Source organism: Tenrec ecaudatus, chromosome 6 (genome assembly GCF_050624435.1).
Source record: "Tenrec ecaudatus isolate mTenEca1 chromosome 6, mTenEca1.hap1, whole genome shotgun sequence".
Taxonomy (NCBI): domain Eukaryota; kingdom Metazoa; phylum Chordata; class Mammalia; order Afrosoricida; family Tenrecidae; genus Tenrec; species Tenrec ecaudatus.
The window spans coordinates 17,626,464-17,649,102 of NC_134535.1; the positions used below are offsets into that span (position 1 = coordinate 17,626,464).

A 22,639-nucleotide genomic window follows, 5' to 3' on the forward strand; every position below is an offset into this window, starting at 1 on the left:
ACCTGGCAACCGTGTGTGTGTGTGTGTGTGTGTGTGTGTGTGCATGTGCACGTGTGCTGGCAGCAAGAGAAGCCGCTTGTCCCTGCTAACACCAGGCCAGTGAGAGGCTGGCCTTGGAGGGTACCGACTTACTGGTTAGGGAGCCAAACCAGGCCTCCCGCTGTCTCAGCCCTATTCTCAGAAAGCACCGTCCTCTGGCCAGAGATGAGGCCTGTCAATCATAAGCAAGATTAGAGGGAACCTTGGAAGATGGGCTCTTGAACCCTAGAGGACAGGCTCCGCCTCCGAGTTCTGTGATCCTGGGCCCCTCAGACCTCTGAGCAGCATGTTCCGCAGCTGGAGGATTCCCCAGTTGGAGGGACAGGCCCGGGGTGATCTTTCTTGGAGGGGGAGAGTGCAGATCAGAGATCAGGGCATGGGTGGGGCTGTCCCACAGGCAGCCTGTGGTTGAGGGCATTGAAATGGAAACCGTTAGGAAAAATTAATTGCCCTTCCTAATTGCCCATGGGTATGATGGCGCTGCGTGCCAGGGGGAAAGAAGCCACTTGGCATGCTTCTCAGTCCAGCTGGAGGTGCCTGCCGGAGGCTCTGCCTTCCAGAGGCTCCGTGGGGAAGAAGCCTCTAGATGCAGACTGCTGGCCTGCTGGGCCTGCGGATGGGGAGATGGGGTGACACTGCGGCTTGTTCAGGGACTTGAGGCTCAGACTCACAGCAGCTCCCCGCATCAGACGACTGATTCTGGAGAAGGGTCCCAGGCTCCTAAGGCTCCCCAGGAACCAGGTGGGGCCTTCCTGTTTCCCTGTGAAGGATGTTGGGGTCTGGAGGGTGGGGAAGGAAGGGCCTCTTGAGAGGGGTCCTGCCACCGACCCCTCAAGCTTCCTTCTTCCCTCAGACACACCACCCAGCTCTGTGCTCTGGGCTCATCTTTCTCCTCTGGCACCAGCCCTGTCCCCTGTCTCCTGGCCTCGGGGCCTGGGGGAGGGGAGGCCTGGGCATTCCCCAGCAGCCTGCCTGGTCGCCTGGAGACAGCGCAGTTTTCCCAGGCCCGGCCCCTTTTATCAGGAAGACAATGTGGGCACACAGTGAGGGCCTTGTGCGGCACCCAAACCCCGAGCCCTTTGACTTGAGGAATTTTTCAAGTGCTGACCTCTCTCCGTGAGGTCTCCCTGCCATCCAATCCAGAGGCCTGATGTCCCTTGCTGCTTCCTACTGGGCTCTTGAGGCGAGAGAGGGAGGGAGGGAGGGAGAGAAGGGAAAAAATAGCCAAGAGAAGAGTTGTCCCCCCACCAGGAGGGTCTTGGGAGAATGACAGCTTTGCCCTCCAAGTGAGAAAATCTGGGGAACATGTCTTTGAGCTGAAAGGGGCGTGGGGCGGGGGCCTGATGGAGGCAGCTCCCTCCTGAGCTCTCGCCTCTTGCTCTTTCTCAGGGATGGCGACGCTGCCTGTGGCATCTTGAGGAAGCCACTTTCCTCTCTGGGCCTCAGTTTCCCCATCTGTAAAGCAGAGACTAGACCACTGCAGAAAGTCCTCTACCAAGGAGTGCCTTCCGACTTACAGAGGGCTATGCCTTGTGGCTGCAAACCACAAGGTCTGTGGTTGAAACGCACCAGCTGCTCTGCAGGAGAAAGATGAGGCTGTCTGCATTCATACAGATTTAAAGTCTCAGAAACCCAAAGGGATGGCTCTCACCTGTCCTGCAGGGTCTCTGTGAGCCACACTAAGATCAAGGTCCCCAGAAGGCTGGCCCAAAGACTGTTTCCATAAGCATGACATTCCGTTTCCCAGGCCCTGCGCTGGAGAGTTCTTTGTAAGAAAAAGGTAGAGACTGGCCTGCGTTAACCCAATAAGAACTTCTTGGGAAACGTTAGGGAGTCTAACAGAATCAAAGGAAAACAAGAAAAGTGGGGTCTCAGAATGTTCAGGATCCAAGGTTTCCCCAGGGATCCAGGTGGCAGGAGCTCATGAGGGGCGGGGTGATCTGGAAAGAGGTAAGCTTCCGTTTCCTTCCATCCTCCAGCCTCGCTGCTCAAAACTCAGGTTCCTAAGAGAGAGCTCAATCAGCACAGCATGGGCGAATGCCCCACACCTTGTCCAGAGAGACAGGATGCTTGTGACTGCCCCAACAAGACAGTACACACAAATGGAGATGCTGTGCGCCAAACAGGGACCTTCCTGCAGTATGTTGTGAGCCTATTTGGAAATAAGGTCTCAGTATCCTCACGCCATGCTTAGTCCGTCTGTACGCTGAGCAAATCATCAGAGAATCTGGATTACAGGAAGAATAATGAGGCATTAGGATTGGAGGGAGGATTATGAACAGCGTGGGGTATGCAGACGTCCCAGCCTGGTTTGCTTAAAGTGTGGACACCTGGAAGCACTTGCTGATGAAGATGAAGGGTTGTCGCTTTCAGTGTGGATGCTCACTCAATGTAAAGAAAAACAAAGTCCTCACAATTGGACCAATGCTTGGCATCTTGATGAACTGAGGAATGATTGACGTGGTCGAGGAATTTGTCTTGCTTGATTCCACCATCACTGCTCATGGAAGCAGCAGTCAGGAAATCAAAGCATGCACTGTAGTGGATTAATCTCCTACCCAAGATCTCTTTAAAGTGTTGAAAAGCAAGTCTGTTTCTTTGAAGACTTAAGGTGCTTCTGACCCCAGCCATGGTATTTTCAATCATACCATACGCATGTGAACGTTGGGCATTGAATATGGAAATCCACAGAGGAATCAATGGATTTGAGTGATAGTGCTGGCAAACAATATTGAAAGGACCATGGACGGTCCACAGAAGCAACCAATCTGTCTTGGAAGAAATACAGCCAGAGGCAAGGATGGGGAGAGTTTGTCCTATACGTTTGAACATATTATCAGAAGAGATCAGTCCCAGGAGAAGGGCATCATGCTCCGTAAAGTAGAGGGGTGGGAAAAAAGAGAAAGGTCTTCACAGAGGCGGATTTATAGGAACAATTTTGAGGATGGTGCAGGACCAGGTGGTGTTTCGTATGTTGTACCTGGGGTCATGAGGAGTCAAAGCTGACCTGCTTGGCAACACCTACCAGCAACAGTGAGGGTCTTAGCAGATGTAATCAAGGTAAGATGCACGTATACTCAAGTACAAGGGGTAACATCCCCAAAAATGGAATTGCCCTTGGGCAGATCGGAGCTGTCAGAGTACACATTTTCACCCCACTAGGAGAACATCGAGCACCTCGCTCTGAGTTAGTGCACCCAGTGGTGTGCCTGGAAAGGTTCTCTTTGGTCACAGTGAATTTTTTTCATAAAGGCAGTTTTGCTCAAACCTCATTTTTTTGTGATGGCAGATTTAAGAGAACAGCGTGCAGCTGTGAAATTTTTGTTCCCTGCTTGGGAAAAATGTCGCAGAAATTGCTATGCTGTTGAACACAGCTTACACGGGCAGCACTGTGGGAAAAAAAGGTGTATGAGTGGTTTTCTCATTTCTAAAAAGGTATTGATCGATGACAAACCGCATTCTAGACGTCCGTCAACTTCCCGAATGGATGAAAAGGTCGACTTTTGTGCATTTGGATTTCGTTCCACCAGGTCAGATTGTTAATCATGCTTTCTATTTAGAGGTTCTGAAAAGATTGCATAACAATGTGTGACCAAAAAGGCCTTATTTGTGGCAGACGGGGCACTGGTTTTGCCACCACGACAATGCACCTGCTCATGCAGCCATCTCAGTGTGCCAGTTTTTGGCAAAAATACAGCATGCTTCCCTTGTCCCACATACCTGACTCACTTGACCTCGCTCCATGTGACTTCTTTTTGTTTCTGTGAATGCAGAGGGACATAAAAGGACAATGATTTGACAATGTAGAAGAGGTGAAGAAAAAAATGAGGGAGGTGCTGTCAGCCTTCCAAACAGATGAATTTGAAAAATGTTTCCAAGAATGAAATTGCAGATTTGACAAACACACTAAGTGTGATGGAGAGTCCCTTGAAGGTGATAAGGTTGTTTTGTAAAGAAAAAAAAATACATAGCTTGGGGGTGGATTCTGGCTTGGTACGTCCTTCCTCACAGAGTGGGCCTTCATCCAATAGGATCAGTCCCCTTATAAGGAGAGGAGACCCCGCCATGCAGGGTGGGGGTCAGCCACACAAAGAGAGGGACAGAGATCAGAGCTATGCTGTCGCAAGCCCAAGAGCACCGGGGCATTGACAAGCTGGGAGAGACGGGGGATCGGTCCTTAGAGACTTGGGAGCTAGCGTGGCCCTGCCAATGCTCTGCATTGGGACTTTCAACGTCTAGAACTATGAGACCCCATAGTCATGAGCCGCTCAGGCTGCGGGGCTCTGGGTGGGCAGCACTAGGAAAGGAATACAGGCCCCAGAAGTTCTGAATCCGCGTATCCAGCATGAGTCTTAGAGAGCGGCATCTTTGACTATGCTGCAAAGCCGACTCTGGGAGCCACCAAGCTAGAGCACCTGTTTCATAGGGAACCTGGTCGATAGACCTGAGGCCGATGACAGGGAACAACCTGGGGGCTCGGTGGACAGAAACGCTGTCTAAGTGGTAGAACCATTTAAAGCGCAAGCCAGCCACCTGGAGAGGGGGTGAGCTCCCCACCCCTTGCAGATGTTCAAGGTCAGTTTGGGCACAGAACATAGAAGGAGGTCAGACCGGCACGGGATCTGGCTGTGGGCCCCTGAAAGCATCTCGGGACCCCCGGCCTTGACTGCCTCCTTTCTGACATTGCCCCTGGGGCTTCTCACTCCCTGCTTGGCTTTCTCCTGAGGCTTTGAGCTGTTGTGTGAGCGCGTTTTGCCCCATCCTCCAAAGTATGGCTCTCAGGCCTGGGGTTAGGAGTGGCCTTTTTGAGAAGGAGTCCCTCAGACGCCCTGAGGATAGCTTGAGAAATAGCTATTCCCAGGTTCCCTCTGACCCGCATCACAGCCTTGCCCTCGTGGAGTGGGGAGGATGTGTGTGCGCAGGTCTCTGGGCAGATGGCAGCCCTAGTACAGACGTCTCCTCTCTGAGCCTCCGCTGGCTGTGAGGCCCCAGGGCCGGCAGAAGGCTGCCCCGCATGGGTGGCTTTCTTAATGAAGGGAGGCAGGCAGGAGATGGTGCTTTGTGTGTCCTGCCCTCATCACCCACACTTTCCCTGTAGGAGGGCCTGTGGTTCTGAGCGGCCGTGGAGCCGGGGCCCCTACTTACCGTGGCCCTCTGCACAGTGGAGGTCAGTGTTGCCCGGTCCTGTGCCAATCCCACGATCTGCTGCACTTCAGACCCTTGTGATCCATCGTGGTCCCATCAGCTGGTGTTTGGAAGTAGCTAGTCAGGCCTTTCTTCCTAGTCCATCTCGGTCTGGAAGCTCCACTGGACATTGCTCAGCAGCATGCTCAGCTGGCTGTGCATGGAAGGGATTGGCTCAAACCAAACCGAGCTCTCCTGCAGGGGAGGTGAGGATTTTATCGCTGAATGGCCACTGTGGGGGTCCTGGAGATTTGTACAGAGCAAATTGCTGTCTTCGGAACGGGCCTCGAGAAGTGAGCAGGCGCCTGTGCCACAGTTCCCAGGAGTCAAGCTGGTCAGTGAGCAAAAGGGCAGAGGGCAGGAAAGACACAGGCCCAGTGGATTAGCCCTGTGCTATAAGGAAACACCACAGCTGCGGCTGTACGGCAAGTGCTCTATGCCGCTCGGTCTTGGTTTACAGAAGGGTGACCGGGAACAGTGGGCATGGGGCACATGAATGGCTGGGCCTGTGGAAAGCAGCAGCTGCATGCCACACAATTCATTTTTACAAAGCAAGGTGAAGAGCCCAGTGTGGCCAAGGCTACTGACTCCCGAGGGAAGCCTGGGAGCTGGGTTTTAAGGGTGTATCTCCCGGCTTACAATGTAAAGCAGATAGTTTAAGCCTAACAAAATCAGCCTTTGGCCTTCATGAGGACAACCAGTTTGCAATGTCTGATAAAGAAGACAGACATCAGGACAGGCATATTAAGTCTAGTTCCACTTCTGGCCCTGCCACATAGGAAGTGGCAGAGTGGCAGGCCGTCTGTTGTGTTCAGTGCAATTGCTAGAGCCCACCACCCTGCCTGGCCACTCCTCCATACGTGTGGTGGCTCGTGTACTGCTGTGATGCTGGAGACGATGTCACTGGGGTTTCAGGTACCAGACGTGTCACCCAAGTGGCCAGGTTTCAGTAGAGCTTCTAGATCAAGAACTGACTACCAAGAAGGAGGAGGCTGCCCACTTCGGAGGAATTCGCCCCCTGAGCATCCCATGGAGAACATGGAATCACTGTCAGCTACTGAAAACCTAATGAATAGAAGCGAACCTTGTCAGAGATAGGGGCAGGAAAGGAGCCCCAACGGGTTGGCAAGCCCTCGAAACACGACCGAGGAAGATGCATCACATTAGGTGAATCTGCTACGTAAGACCTCTTTAAAATGTTGAACATCGAAGATGTGACTTTGAAGACTGAGATGCACCTGGCCACGCCAAAGTGCTTTCCCAGGTAGGTGAGAGTGAGACACCGAATAAGGAAGACCGAAGCAAACCTGATGCGTTTGAACAATGGTGCTGGCAAAGCATCCTGAAATGACCACGGGCTGCCAGAAGAACAAATAGATCTGTCTCGGGAGAAGTACGGACAGAATGCCCTTCAGAGGCAAGGGTGGCGAGGCTTAGTGTACTGCCTCCCAGGGACATGTCTCCAGACTGGGCTTGCTCGCAGCAGACTGTAAGCCATCTCCGTGAAGGGAAGGTCTCTGCTGTCTAAACGTGTACGGAGCAGTCTGCTGGGTCTGGCTCTTAGGGAGCTGCTGGGATGTGGACTTCCAGCTGCCTGTGGAAATGAGGGGACCCTGCTGTGGCTCGGGGAAAAGACAGGTAGGGACTGGGAGATGACATTCTATCTCGTCTTCTGAAGCCACAGCGATTAGGGAGCTGGTGACTTTGTTTACCCCCAAGACCTATTCTGGGAAGGAAGGAGAACGCTCCGGGAACAGATGGGCAGGCTTCCACCTCGCTAGGCACCAAGCAGGCGTGCCATTGGGAGCAAGGCCGAGGCTGCTGCCTTCCTCCCCTGGGGAGAGGAAATGACCCTTCGCTTCCCCAGGGATACACCCGGCTGACCTCAGCCCTCCACCCGTCCTGTTGGCGGACAGAGGAGGAACAAACACGGGGTAAGCACCTGCCAGATGGCAGGGCTGTTATTGATGGGGTTCCTCCAGCGGAGACAGATGCGTCTTTATTCATAGTCGTGAAGACACAGGGTCACGAGGGTGGGCATTTGGCTGAGACAGCTTTCAGGAAAGAAACAACTGAGCCTGGACAGGACCCCAGGTCTGCCACTGCCACTGACGGAGTCCATCCTCCTCGTTGCTGGGAAGGTACAGCCCGGCCCCACTCCGTTCCCAGAAGCCCTCCAGGTCTGTGTCCTCCTTTAAGCCTGCCAACGATGCTAAGTGGAGGTGTTCTTATCCCCATTCTCCAGAGGAGCAAGCAAAGGCTGATCCAGAACCACGCGGCCCGATGGTACTAGAGCTGTCTGCCCAGGCCCAGGCCGTCTACTCCATGGCCATTGCTTGTTTCCACCGAACCTTTAGGGACAATTCCCACAGAAAATGCACCGCTCTCCTGGGTCCCCAGAATGCCAACCCTGCTCCCTTTGCCCTTGTGGGTGTCTTTCCCTTATATTGTACCTACGATTGGATGCATTGATGGATGAACTAGGGTACTTCCTCAAGGGAGCGTCCAGTACGCTCAGATTGGGTTGGATGTCCTTCCCTGGGCTGATCTGAACCTTTGTGCTTAATGGTCCCCAGTGCCATTGTCCATGGGCCACATAGTAAGCCCTTGGAGGTCAGGAACTATGTTGTCTTCGGTACTTGGGTCCTCAGACTCTAAGCACTGGATAGGAGGCATTTATTTTGTTGTGCAGGGAGCGGCCCCGAGTCGTGGGTGACTCAGCGGTCACTGAGAACCATACAGCAGCTGCAGCAACAACGCGTCTTTCTAGGAGATGCCCGTGACTGGCCTTCCTGCAGAATTCCCCTGGCCGGCAGTGGGACGGGGGATCACCATCTCTTAGGAGTACGTGGGGAGGCTAGAATCCACACGGCGTGACCTGTGACTTCTCTTTCTGTCCTGGGAAGCCCCTGGTGTCCTTGTACCCAGCAATCAGATGTGTGGTCATGTCACCCCTGCTACCCCTTAACTGCAGGTCACAGGTGGGAAACCAACATGTTCCACCAGAAACTGGAAATCTCTGATTTTTTTTCTTCTCCACCCTTCCCAATTGCCATGGTCAATCTTTCCACCACGGTGGCTTGGGCAGCAGGTTCATCCAGGGGAGACGGGTTTCAGTGGAGCTTCCGGACCAGTAAGGCAGACTGGCCTAGGGCCCTACTTCAGATGTTAGCCCATGCAAACCTGGTGATGGCTCACGGCAACACAGCGTCCAACTCATTTGCTTTGCACCTCTGGCTAGAAGGACCAGTCGCTACCTGAGGTCGGCATGTTGGGTGAAGTCTCCAGCCAGTGAGGGTGAGGGAGACCCCTTGAAGGGATGGACTGGCACAGTGGCTGTGGTAAGGGGCCAGGACATGCTGGCAATGGTGAGGCTGGTGCTGCCACCAGGCAGTGTTTCATCCCACTGTCCGCAGTCCACAGCCACCTCCCCCCAGGAGCCACCCTGTGACAAGAGAGCGGGGCTGGAGACAGAGCAGCCTGCATCCCTCCTGCCTGGGACGGCCATTGCCACCGCTCAGCCACGTTGGCTTTGTGTCCCAGATAGACTTGTTAGAAGGCCGCTGTGTGCACACAGGCAGCTGCGGATTGAATTGTCCCTGCCACCACCCCCTGCCCCTGACCACCCCAAGTGGTGCATAGGATGCCCAGACCCCTGGACCCGTAATGTGACCCCTGTTGGAAAAGAAGGGCTTTGTGATGCAAATGAGGCAATTCCGGAAAAGCAGGGGGGGGGGTCCTAAACCTTCCCCTTCCCCAGTGGCAGCCTCTAAAACAGGAGCAGAATAAGCACCATGGTGTACTCAGGTGGGTCTTGGCAGAGACTGTTGGGGCGGGGGGACAGCCACCATGTGAGGGGCAGTCCCTCAGCCGAGGGACACTGGTGGCTACTGACATGGAAGGGCCCTTCCCTGGAGCTCCTCCCACACTGAGGGGTGATGCGTTTCTGGTCAGTCGGGCACTTGTGACCTTTGGTCCGGCCGCGCCAGGTGACTGAAGACCACGGGGGGTCTGGTCAGTGCTCCTTTGGCTCACGATTCTTCCTTGCTAGAACTGAACTGTGGCTCACCCAGCTCCCTCACCCACCACGTCCTGGCCCGCAAACAGGGGATTGCTGGCCCACAGGGCAGGCAGGGCTGGCTTTGTGAGATTCTCCTCTGATGTGGCGGTCAAGTTTGGGGCCATCCATGGAGCTAGAAGCTTCCTGAGGCTGAGGGCTTGATGGATTGCCTGGGGTATTCAGGGCTCCCACTCGGAGACTACATTTATTACAGCTCTCCAAAGGCCCTTGGATGGGAGACAGAGTGCCAGTGCACTGTGGGCTCATCTGGTTTGCCTGAGGTCATTCGGTCAGCTACAGGGGCAGACACCCCAACCCCCAAGGCATCTAGCATTCCAGGCCATCCCTCCCATGCCCTCTGCCAGCCAGACCCGCTCTGAGGCCTGAATGAGCCCCGGCAAGGAGGGCACAGTCTGTGTGGCCTGTCAGGAGACAGACTTCTGAGGGCCGACTAGGCGGGGGGTGGGGGGTGGACACCTGACCCTCAGCAGTCACAGGCGTCTGCCTGCCGGGAACATCCCTGAACCCCAGGAAAACAAGCCATTCCCCTGGGAAGGTAATTCCCAAGGCCAAGATCAGGGCAACGTGGGTGGGATTGGTAGTGCAGAGAACGCTGGGTTCTGGGTTAGAATCAGCTAGAGGCTGCTGGGAGTGCAGATTGGAAGGACGCTGCATGCACAGGCCGCCCCATACCCCCTGCACCCTGACACACACACACACACACACACACACACACACACACACACACACACACTAGTCCTTAGCTTAGACCCGCCCCATACCCCTGCACGCACACACACACACCACACACACACACACACACACACACACACACACACACACACACACACACACTAGTCCTTAGCTTAGACGTGGACATGTAGTACAACAACCTACCAGTAGATGGTAGCAGAGCATCTCAAGGAAGAGCTCCCACAGGGCCTCTACTAGGCAGCCTGTGGCCTAATCCCACTGGGTGTTGGGTGCTGGAGATACAGTGAGAACTGAGATGCAGTATCCGGCACAGTTACAAGGCATGTGCTGAGGAAAAATCCTGCATCCTGTGGGAATTCCAAGGAGGATGCTGACTGAGGGGACACACGTGAGCATCCTGGAATGAGAGAAGGAGGAGGTGACATGGCAAGCCAGAGCAGGAAAGCCCCCAGGCCAGGAGAACGGCCCATGCAAAGACCCAGAAGCAAATTGTCTGGTGTGCATGGGCAATGGCAGGGAGTGAGATGTGCCCATGACACTGATTGGCAGACAGCGGTGGGAGCAGGCCACTGACCAGCAGGTCAGGAAGGACCCTGGGATCTACTATGAACCTAAAGTGAGGGATCCCACTCTGCTGCCCCTAGAACATGTGAGGACTATGCCCTGTTCTTGGCTGTCTCATGGTTGACACAAGGGTCATGTGTAGGGGTGGGGGGAGAGGTGTCAGGGCGTACAGGTTGTACACATCAATGTTGCCTTTTATCATGACCAGCATCTGCCACTTCCTCCACCTGGGGTCCAGGATGGAATGGGTCAACGCAAACTAAAAACCTAACTCACTGCCACTTCTGACTCACAGTGACCTTATGGGACACAGCAGAACTGCCCCTGTGGGTTTCCATGACTGTGGTGTAGTTAGTGGCTCCCCGTTGGGCTGTGATCCACATGGTCGGCAGTTCAAAATCACCAGCAGCTCCTGAGGAGAGGGACTGGGGGCTTTCTACTCCCGTCAACAGTTACAGCCTCAGAGACCCACAGGGGTGGCTATGAGTCAGCGTTGACTTGATGGCAGTGAGAACTCTCTATGGGAGTAAAAAGCCTCATCTTTCCCTGTCTGAGCGGCAGGTGGTTTCAAACAGATGACCTTGTGGTTGGCAGCCCCCATGTAAGAGGAATCCTAATAGTATTTGATAATCTCCCAGGAGATAAGATTACATTTGGTGGACTTGTGGGTTTCCACTACATGAAGGCCCAGCGTCGGCACGACCTAGTTCTTTTTGTGGCTCCCGTGTGGGGTACTCGTATTCCAGGAATGGTGCAAAGTGCTTTAGGGGTCTTATCTCATTAAAACCCCCCTCCCATCCCCAGGGGCTGTGTGAAGTAGCTGCTAGTCCTATTGATAAGCCCCATTCCACAGACTTGGGGATTGAGCGACTTGCCCAAGGCTGCACAGTGAGGGAGCGCCAGTGAGGGAGAGCCAGTGAGGGAGCTTGGGTTTCACAGAGGCATGTGCCCTGACTGCGTCACTCTTTGTGACCTCAGGACACCACCAGGCTGTCTCCCCAGCACCTGGCCATCTAGGTGAGACATCACCACTCCACAAATAGGAGTGCCAGGGCACACAGTACCTTTCCTTAGCTGAGAACCAGGGTGAGGCCAGATGTATGTCCTTCTTCCCGGTACCGCAGTGGCATTCGATGAGTATCTAGCATCCCGAGAGCGAATCCCAGGCCCACCTAGGTTTCACCATGGAAGCCAAACTTGAGAGACTCTTGCTGGAGACCTACCCGGACCCTCGCTAGCTACCTTTCTGCTGGCAAGCAGGGGGATCACCAGGACCTTGCCAATGGACCTTGTAGGTCATGCTGTGGCCACCCAGGGCTCCCGAACCTCCTGATGAGATGAACCAGGGGCAAATTCCAGGGCCTGAATTCTCTGTTTCTGGGCCGGTCCTCCCAAGGATTAGCAAATGGACAAGTGGGCGAGGCTGTCCACTTACTGCCCGGGAGGCCCCCGTGCCACCAGGTAGAGAGGCGGCAGGAGGAGAATTAGGTAATTTTACCACAAATGAGGGCCCGTGCTGCCAGTGGAAGCTCTAAGTACTTTAAGAAGTTGACATCTTGTGCCCCCCCATACCCCGCCCAGGTCATTATGGAGTTGTGTCTGCCCCAGAAGGCGGGCAACATGCCTTATTGAAAGTGCTATCACATTTAAGGACTTGGGCAGGGGATACACAACCACCATCTGTCTCTTAGCCTCAGTTCATATATATATATATATATATATATATATATATATATATATATATATATATATATATATATATATATATATATATAATCAGCATTGAAAATAAGCCCAGGTTTGGAATTAGAAGGAGTAAACCAATCTCAGCGGATACACACACACACACACACACACACACACATATACATACATGTATTGGTCAGGATTAAACAACATATATACACGTATTGGTCGGGATTGAACAAAAACCCAGGTTTGGAATTAGAAGGCCTGGATTCAAGTCACTTACAGTATTGGGTCTCTGGATTTCGGTATTCGGTTTCCTGGTCCACCGGCTGGTGCTGATGAACTACCTTGCGGTGGCTATGATCGTTGGATGAGAAAGGCGATTGGTGAAGGCTGCTGGCACCATTTGCGGAGTAGAGTAAACCCTCCGTTGGTGTTTTGCTCCCACGCATATCTTCATTTCTTCATTCATTCAATAGCTGCTAACTGGCGGTGAATGATAAAGGCAACACTGTTGCTGACTTCAAGGAACAGTGCCTTAGTTTAGTGCAGGGGTGGGGACCATCTGGATGGTGGGCTGTCTCTCCCTCCCTCACTGCCGTTGAGTCGATGCTGACTTACAGCGAGCCTTGCATTGGAATTGCCGGGCTGGAGAAGATGACTGAAAGTACCCGTGACCGCTAAAAGGACAGGCAAATCTGCCTGGGAAGAAGTAAGGCCAGAGTGCTCCTCAGAGACAAGGATGGCAAGACTTCTTCGTACATACTTTGGACATGTTGTCCAGAGAGACCTTCTGCAGTCCCTGGTCATCATGCCTGGTCAAGCAGAGGGGCAGCGAAGGAGCGGAAAGCCCTTGAGGAGATGGACGGACCTAGTGTCTGTTTCAGTGGGTTCAGGCACAGGAACGTTGTAGGGGTGGCACGGGACCGGGCAGTGTTTCCTTCTGTTGTGCGCAGGGTCACTCTGGGTTGGAACTGACTCTATGACACCTGATACCAATGAATCAGAACCCACCAATGGCAGTGGAATTTATTAAAATAACCTTCAGAAATACATATATGAAAGAAACAAACTCACTGCCATCGAGTCAGTTCTGACTCACCGTGATGCTATCGGGCAGGATGCAACTGCCCGCATGAGTTTCCAAGATTGTACTTCTTTATTAGAGTAGCAAGTCCCATCATTTTTCCACGGAGGAGCAGGTGGTTTTGAACTGCCGACCTTGTGCATCACAGCCCAACCAGTAATCACTACACCACTGGGCTCCACAGAACTAGATAGAGATGGGAAAAATATCTTCACTTTGTGTAGGATAAAGCTGAGACACAGGAAGGAAAGTGACTTGGTGGAGCCAGAGCGGGACTCTTTAAACTCTTGCCTGATTTCTTCATCTTCTGTGCCATGCTCAGCTTATAAAGGAGACAAATCTTTCAAGAAGGAAGAGGGAAGGTAGAGAATGTGTCTGGGTATGCACCTGCAAGGGTCCAGCCTTGGGGAGAAGGGGACAAAGCATAAACCATTCTGTATCCTGACTCAGGACATGCCTTCCTCTCCTTCGCAGGGCCAAGTATTTTCACGGGAAGAAGGTGAATGGAGAGGTTGAGATCCGAGTGGAGCAGGTAGGTGGAAGTCTGCATGCTCTTCACACCACCTTCTCTGGGACTAAACGTGGCTCTTAGCCTAAGTGAGTATCCTGAGCTCAGATGACCAGAGAGATCCCGGTCCAGCGCCTCCTTCCCATATCCAGCGGTCTCATCCATTTCCAGATTTCTTTGACTTTGATGGTTTGCAAGCTTTTTTGGTTGTTTTTTGTTTGGTTGGTTTTAGCAACAAAACCTTTATTCAAAGGAAATCTCAAGTTGGATCCCAGTCGACAAAATATATGTAGAGATGTTCTAATGACTATAGGCTTGGGGGCTGGAGGGTCTGTCTGTCCTGTCCCGTTTGCCTTTTCTTAGGCTCCCTGGGGCAGCTCCTCGGGGCTAAGGACTGGAGTTTGGGAGCCTCATGGAGTTGAATCCTGGATTCCTCCTTTCCTAGGTGTTGAGTGGTTGCTTGTGTTTCTCCACGCCTCACTCGTCTTGCATGGTTACTGTTGTCGAAAGGCCAAGGTTCCAAAGAGATTAAAGCACGAGATCTTGTTGATGCTCGTAGTGTCAATCTCCAGGACCCTCGAGAAACATGAACTTGTTCAAGACTGCACAGCAAGCCAGTGGCTTCAGATCAAGGTCTAGAACTGATGGTCTCCTTGCTCCAGATCTCGGGACCCTCCTATTGATTTTGTGAGCAATTGCTGAAGACCTCTGCTATGCCATGGCCTTTTCTAAGTCTTAGGATTATATTACATGCCAGCACGAGGGCTCTGGAGTCTGACTATAAATTAAAATCCCTTAGGAACGGAGTGCCCTTGTTAGGCTGGGTTGACTAGAGAAACAAATCCAGAGACACTCATATGGGTGTAAGAAAGAGCTTTATAGCAAAGAGCAATTGTATATTGAGAAAACATCCCAGCGTGGTCCAGATCAAGTTCATTAGTCTGCTATTAACCCATGTCTGACACTAGTCCATAAATTCCTCGTTAGACTCACAGAGCCACTCGCAATGATTCTGAATGCAGGAAGAACACAGGCTGGTGGGTGAAAAGTCTTGTGGATCCAGTGGTGGTGGACATATCTCCAGGGCTCTGGTTGTCATCGGCATGGCTCCATGTGGCTTGTCAACAGAAAGGTGAAGCCTAGAGAGAGTGTGGCCCACTGCCAAGGAGAAAGAGGGGAAGTTCCCAGAATCCTCAGGAGAAGGCCGTGTCCACCAGGAGGCATCATCAGGCTGTGACCTGAATGACAGGCTAACCTCCACCCTTCACTTTATCAAGTTCACGTGAAATGATGTAACGACCACACCTTGGTTGTGTGAGCTTGAGCTCTCTGCAGCTCCCATTCCTCCTTGGTATAATCGGGGTACCTATAGCACCAATGTTACTAAATTATTTTGAGGCACAAAGTAGTTAATCTATGAGCAATACTTTGAATGCCTAATACATACCAGGCACTTCGTAAGCATTATCTGTTTAGTATCACCATCATTATCATCGGAGGCAAATAGTTAATAAAATTGACCAGGCCCTGAGATGAGATGAATTGGGAAGTTCTATTAAAAATGAAATAAAAAGCGGTGGTTGCCACTCCCCTGACATCTGCACTCTGCTCAGCTTTGAGACGCTGGTGTGCCGGAAGCCCAGAAAGGTCTTCTGAGCATCGCACGGCGTGGACTTAAGATCAAAACGCCTCCCATGTGAATTTAAATGGGATCCTGTGGCTTTCAAGCCAACCCAATGTCTATTGGTTTTCCTTCCACAGCAAAGAGAAGGTTATTTGCATTTGCCTACCAAATATTTGCCAAGCGTCTACGATGCTAGCTAGCTAATGTGTGGGGGATGAGGATGTAAGCCATGCGAGGAAGGTAAAGGAAGTCTTTCTGGAACTCCAGTATGGGTGGGGTCCATACTGGACCCACGATTAGGAGTGCTGGGTGGCTCCAAGAGTCGGGAAGAGCCCTGATAAGCCGGGATGGAGGCCTGGAGCTCATGTGAGCGAAGTCACATAAGCAATGGCAAGGGGACTGGGAAGTACAGGGAAGACAGTGTGGTGTGGCTGATGGAGTCCAAGGTGGGATCAAGAGCCCCCCCTTGTCCCAGCCCACTCCTGCCTCCCCCCTCCCTCCAGCGTCCTCTCTCAGGGAAGAGGCCCTCCACCTCCTTTCACTTCAGACTTCTGCCCGGTGTCTTGGAGGCTTCCTTCGCCCCCTGCCCCAATCCCCGTTCTGTTCCCAAATGTTGTTGACTTCACGTTCTCTCTCCTCAGTCTTTCTACCTTCCTCTACCCGCACTGTGAGCTCACATCCAGTATGCAGTCCCACACTCCACTTTGTCCCACATCCAATTTATCCTTCAGCCCCAAACCAGAGGCGAGTCTGAACTAGAAGCCAACTGGATCCTTTAAAAGCTACGCTTTAAAGCCCGCTCCTCTCCAAGACGCCCTGTCTGAGCACCTCCAGCGTGATCTCCATCGGGTATCCTGGGTGTTCCTGTTCCCGATGCCTCACCGTTTCCGTCCTAGCCCTTGCCTGAGTTCTTCACCAGATTGTCGGAGATGGGTATCATTGGTCTTGCCTGTACACGGGCCAGGGCTGTGGCTTTTGGATCGCACCCTGTTAAGTAGCACAAGGCCTGGGGCACAGTGGAAGGAGAATGCACATTTGGGAAGTGAATCACTCAGACATTCCACAGACTCTAGCCTGCTCATCAGTTTCCAAGGGTGAGAAATCATTCCTCTTTCCTCTCCACTCACAAATCTGGGTTTCCTGTAAGCCATCTGGTAAATTCTAAGCTGCTAGCTGAGCTCACCTTGCCTCGACCCCACTCTGGTGGCAAGCCCCAAGCCAGGCTGTAGGTTCCCCCTTTTATCTCGGCCCTGCCACTGGCTCAACGTGTGGACATGCAGCCTCGATGAGCAGGAACAGGAGTGTGCCTTGTCCTAGGAATAATCCACCCGGAACTCTGGGAACACTCGGCAACATCTGGAAGAGTCTTGGCTAACCGAGAGCCATCCTGATTTCCAGGCATCCCTCCCTAAGGAAGCTGGGAGGTGCATCGGCCAGGAGACCAATTAGCAGGTCATTTGGGTGGCACTTCTCCCACCAAGACATGTCTTCCCACACCCACGTGGAGTCTGAATCTTTTGCCCAGCTGGATGAATGGGTGGTTCACAGAAGCAGCCCTGGCACTGGGGAGAAGTCTGAGGACGGAAGCCACGGTTTGGTCCAAGCCAGACTCATGTTTAAGGAGCCTGTGTCCCAACCACGTGCCAATTTACCAGATCATTGCCCTGTCTGGGTTCGGTTGTTCATAGCGAACGAATTGGGGCTGGCATTTCGTTCGCCCAGAGAAAGCCTCCCCTGACGTCTCTCTACCGTCTCCCTCCTCTCCATTCCCAGATCAGAAAACTGCTGGCCTCAACCCTTCTAGAGTTAGGAATCAAGAAACCCTGGAGAGGTCAGGGCGTGGGGGACTGCATCATTTTGTGTTCCTTTACCCAGCATGCCCTGGTGGCTCTGCAGGAGTGGGATGGGAGGTCTCACAGCAGAGCCATAGAAGAGTGAGTGGATCTGACCAGGGATGTTGGCATGTTAAAGTTCAAGGCAAAAGGTCTTTTTCTCCACAGGCACACATCACCCCTCGGTGGGGCTAAGCAATGAGGTTGATGAATGGATTAATGTTAAGGAGCTAGAGCCTCGGGCTGCATTCGTCTCTCCTACAAAGGACAACAGCGGGATTACATTCTATGTCAATCTTGTTCTTGGCGATAATGGAGGTACAAAAACGTAAGGGATACTGCCTTGTTTCAGCAGGTGGAGAGAAAGGCAGAGGAGGTGTAGACCCCGAGTTTGAACAACTCCCAGTCCCATGCTGGATTTGCCACGGATGGACATATGCCAGGATCTCCCTTTGAAGGGTCTCTGCTTGTGCAGTGGTGAAGAGCTAGGCTCCAAACCAAGAGGCTAGCAGTTTGAACCCACTCGAGGAAAACCTGGTCATCGACTCATGTCGTTTCCCAAACACCAAGCCTGCCGTTATTAAGTCAATCCTGACTCCGAAGGATGAGTTCCCACACTTGTAAATCTTTACCGGTGCAGTCAAATCGTTTCCCCAAAGAGCAGCTGGTGGGCTTGAACCGCCATCCTTGCCATCAGCAGCCTGATGCCTAGCACACAGCACTACCAGGCCCCCTTCCCTGAAAGATGACGGCCGGGGAAACCCACAGGGCAGCTCTGCAACACCCACGGGGTTTCTAGGAGCGGAGAGTCCATCGGCACGTGCTGGAAACCTGACTCGCTTTCTCTGAGCCCCGGTCACTGTGTGATCATGTCACAGGGATTGGGTTAGGGAGATGTGCGTGTCGATCCGAGGGAAGGTGTTGGGGAGAAGCCTGTTCATCTTCTTGGCCTTTATGTGTTTTCTCAACAAATGCCTTCGGGAAGCAAAGATGAGATCCCCACCCCCCCCTTAAAATATGTTCAACTCTCAAGGCCTTGTGGCACCTTTCTTTCTAGAATGGCCCTTGGCCATCTATGGGGACCATAAAGATGCTATAAAAGTTAAAGAAACAGTTATCAGGACACAGAAAGGGAAATTGAAGGTTAATTCAGTCCAGCGGACTAGGTATCAGCCTGAGCATTAGCTCTAGTTAGAGATATGCCTTACGGAAGGCGTTTGAGATGACTCGCTGCAAGGCTCTTCCCTGGCTTTGTTATACTCTATAAGCCTCCTTCATAGGGATCTCTGGAGTGACACTTGCTGATGACTTGACGCTGTGAAAGAGAGACAGTCATCGACATCAGTTTTACGGGACGAAGTTGAATGGGAATGCAGTAACAGGCCCTCTTCACAACAGAGGCGACTATAACGCAATGAACTACTTACCACTGACTCTTCTAGCTTCAAATAGCTTCTGTGGCTCCCACCAAATGACCTGCATCTTCCTGACAGGTTAGGCTGATGGTGGTGACTTGCCTTCCTCTTGTGTAGCTGGAGGAGGCGGGAAAGGGTACTTGTCGGATTATATGATTCAGCTGTGAGTGATTGTGAACTGGAGTCACCAGCAAAAGAGGAGAGGCAGGTGTTGAGCTTGTTGGACCTCATTCAGGGAGATAGCTGCAACCCCAGTGGCGGCAGAACTAGGAGGCAGAGTGGGAGACGGAGGGGGTGGACTTCCTATCCATCCCACAGAGAGAGTAAAGCTGAGTGCCTTTGGGTAGGAGGCCGGTATGTGGACGGAGTAGGATGCCTCTGGACACTAATTGGGGGAGCTGGGTTTGCTGACCTTAAGATTTATAGCGGAGTGACACCTTTTGGGCATTTACTGGCCAGTCTAGAAGAGTTAGAGGAGCCCTTGTGATGGGCGGAGTGGTTATGCATTGGGCTGTGACCCACAAGGTCAGCAGTCTCTGTTAGCGTCGCTATGAGTCAGCATCTGCTGGATGGCAGTGAGCAAGAAAAGCTTGGAAACATTTCCCAATCAGACCAAGAGCCTGCGGACTCAAGAGAGGCCTGCCTGTGGACACAGCAGAGAAGAAACTGTTGGGCCTAACAACTGTATCCTGAGCATTTCTCGCCTGACTTGTAATCTTTTAACTTCCCCAATAACCCCCCTCACCATTAGCGTCCTCTGAGTTCGGTGTGGCCCTTGCAATGGAGAGTGCTGGGGGTGGGGGGGGGCAGTCAGTGGCACAATTGGTGAGCAAAGATGGAGGTGAGGGCAGGTCTGCCCTCAACCTCAGCAGACTTGACCTTGGACAGTTGATGCTGATGGGGGTGATTTGCCTTCCTCTTGTGAAGCTGGAGGGGGTCAGATGCCACCTTCACGTTTCCCCGGAGACCTAGTTCAGAAGCACATGTAAAAAGTAGAAGCGAAACAACCTTAAGATTTGACTTGGACAATAAGACGGGAGATGGAATCTCATCTCCACTGTTATCCCGGCTGGGTTGAATTTTTCAACATCTCTAAGCACTAGAATCCTCATCTGGAAAATGATTGCTTCCACCCTCTAAGAGTTATAGCAGTTGGAAACCACCAGCTGCTCTCCCATGAGGCTTTCTGCTCTTGTAGGGTTACGGTCTCAGAAACCCAAAGGAGGCAACTCTACATTGTCCTATAGTGTTGCTGTGAGTCAGAATTGACTTGGTGACAATGAGTTTGGAGTTTGGGGTTGTGGGCAGGAGGGACTTATAGTGTGATTTAAATGATTGCATCTAAGCAAAAGGTCTAGAACAGTTGCTGACCCCTAGCAAAACCAAACTCACTGCCATTGAGTCAATGCTGACTCATAGCAACTCTATAGGACAGGGTAGAACTGCACACGCCCACCCTTCATCATGACTTTCTGACTGTTTATAGATGGAGAAAGCCCATCTTTCTCCCGAGGAGCGGCTGATGGTTTTGAACTGACCTTTCTGTCTCAGTCCGACGTGTAACCACTATGCCACCCAGCTCCGTGGTCCCTAGGAAGCACTCAGTAAATGGTGTCATCCCTCCTACACTTGATGCCACTTCAAGCTGCACTATCAAAATGTGACTTGTAGCCTCTACAGAGGTGGTGGTGCGTGTACACAGGTATGCATGTGTGCACACATGTACACAAGGCTGGTTAGAATCCAGTGAGACCAGTTGTCACATCACACGATGAAGGAGTAATACTACCCGTGCAGGAATTGATTGCTTCGGCAGAAATTGGATGGCCCCTTGGGGGTATATTTCACTGAAAATATTTGTCCCCAAGAGATGATAATCTTTGTTTTTCTTTTTCCTATTTGTTTAAAGTAAGGGGAATCTATTCCAAATTGACAAGGTAAAAATGGTGTGTGGTGGGAAGTCTCTCTCCCATCCTATTGCCACCAACAGATACACGTGAAAGTGAGTCAGAAAGGGTTGCCCTGACACTGAAGAAACCTCTATGGAACAATGACAACAAAGTTCTGGACATCCCCTGTCCGGGTCTGTGCCCCGCTGAAGCCGTGTGTAACCCTCTTGCCCTGCCCTCAGGAGTTCTGGGCTCTGGACTTAGACCATGTGTGGTAGTTACATACTTTTATGTCAATTTGATAAATACGTTATAGGGGTGGAGTGTAGTCTGCCAACCAGGTCATAAGGTAACACCCACCAGGAGGATTCTGGGAACTTCCTCTTTTTCTCCTGGGAGGAGGACCACACTCTCTCTGTGCTACACATTTCTGTTGACGAGCCACATGGAGCCACACTGATGGCAGCCAGAACCCTGGAGATGCTTCCACCACCACTGGATCCATAGGACTTTCCATCCACTGGTCTGCGATCTTCCTGCATTCAGAATCTTTGCATGTGCTGTGTGAATCTGAATCGGACATATGGGCTGACATCAAACTTATGGACTTGATCTGGACTGGACTGGGATGTTTTCTTAATATACAATTACTCTTTGATATAAAGTTCTCTCTTACACATATATGATTGTCAGTGACTTTGTTTCTCAAGTCTCTCCAGACTAACACACCATGTCAAAGGGAAGTTGGGCATCCTTGAGGGACTGAAAGCGTGTTTCTTCTCCATGTTATTTTGAGTTTGGGAAATGAAACGTCTGAAGGGGTAAGGATGGGGTAAGGCTTCGGTGGTAGTTAGAGATGATGTCAACCAGACCCTCCTGGCTAGGGGTGGAGTCAAACCTGTCCATCAAGTCACAGCCCGATGATACCTCCTTGAAGTCAAAAGCCTTTCGTATGCAAGATGAACAAAGGTGATCTCACGCTCTGCCCCCTGCACCTTCCCGTTCACTGGGACACTGCAGTTGACCCTGAGAGCTGGCTGCCCCCTTCCCCAGCTCTGGATTTATTCAACTCTGTACCCACTGGCTATGTGCTTCCTGATACCATCCCCTCACCCCCCACCCCCCCACCCCCCAGGTCACCATTCTCTGTCACGGGCATGTGGCTATGTGGTCTGAAGAGGGAGTTATGGACTAGCATGGGACTTAGAGACTTGAGTTGGATTGGGCTGGAGTGTCTTCTTGATATGTAATTACTTCTTGAAAGAAAGCTCTTTCTTATACATAGATGAGTGTCACTGCATTTGTTTCTTTAGACACCCGGTCGGACACAGCTTTCCGACAAAATTCCTATGGGACAGCCCTTACTGCCCTCAAAGAAGGAGAAAGGGCATGGCTATGATGGGGGGAAATATTTCCTTACACAACTTTCCTGGCCTTTTTCTCACCAGTGCAGTTTTCCATTCTCTTAAGCCAGCGATTCTGAATCTGGGGATCAAGACCACTTTGGGGGTGGGGTTGAACAACCCTTTCACAGGGGTCGCACAATTCATAACGGTAGCAAAATTACAGTGATGAAGTAGCAATGAAAATAATGTTATGGCTGAGGGGGGGGTCACCACAATGAGAGGAACTGTATGAAAGGGTCACGGCATTAGGAAGGTTGAGAACTCCTGTCTCAAATCATCTTCAGAACAAACACTGTTGAACTTCTCGTGTCTCCTTCAATGTTCACCAAAGTAAACAAGCAAAATTGCCATGACCGCCTGAGCTGACCTCTCTGCCTTGAATTGAATGGTTCAGCAGAGCCCCTCCACAGCCAGCTTTTTGATGAGCCCTTTCTCGGTAGGCACCCTAACAAGACCGAGACAAGTGTCACTGAGAGAACTTGTCTGCTGTCCACAGATCACAGGGGCAGGCTTCAATGCATTTTGGCTGCTAAAAACTCATGCAGGTCATTCACCATGATCACTCATTTCTTGGGCAACTCTCCAGAGAGGTTTTAAGTGCAATAAGCACAGACATGTTTGTTCCTTC

At 51.9% G+C, this 22,639-nt stretch overlaps 1 protein-coding gene across 2 annotated transcripts in view; it reads left to right on the forward strand.

The window, feature by feature from the left end:
* SYN3 (synapsin III) overlaps positions 1–22,639 on the forward strand; it is a 511,043-nt gene that overhangs the window by 13,924 nt on the left and 474,480 nt on the right. For both annotated transcript variants that reach the window (XM_075552698.1, XM_075552697.1), the window contains exon 2: positions 13,812–13,869. In XM_075552698.1, the coding sequence (XP_075408813.1) occupies positions 13,812–13,869 (58 nt within the window). The remainder of the gene's footprint in view (positions 1–13,811; positions 13,870–22,639) is intronic.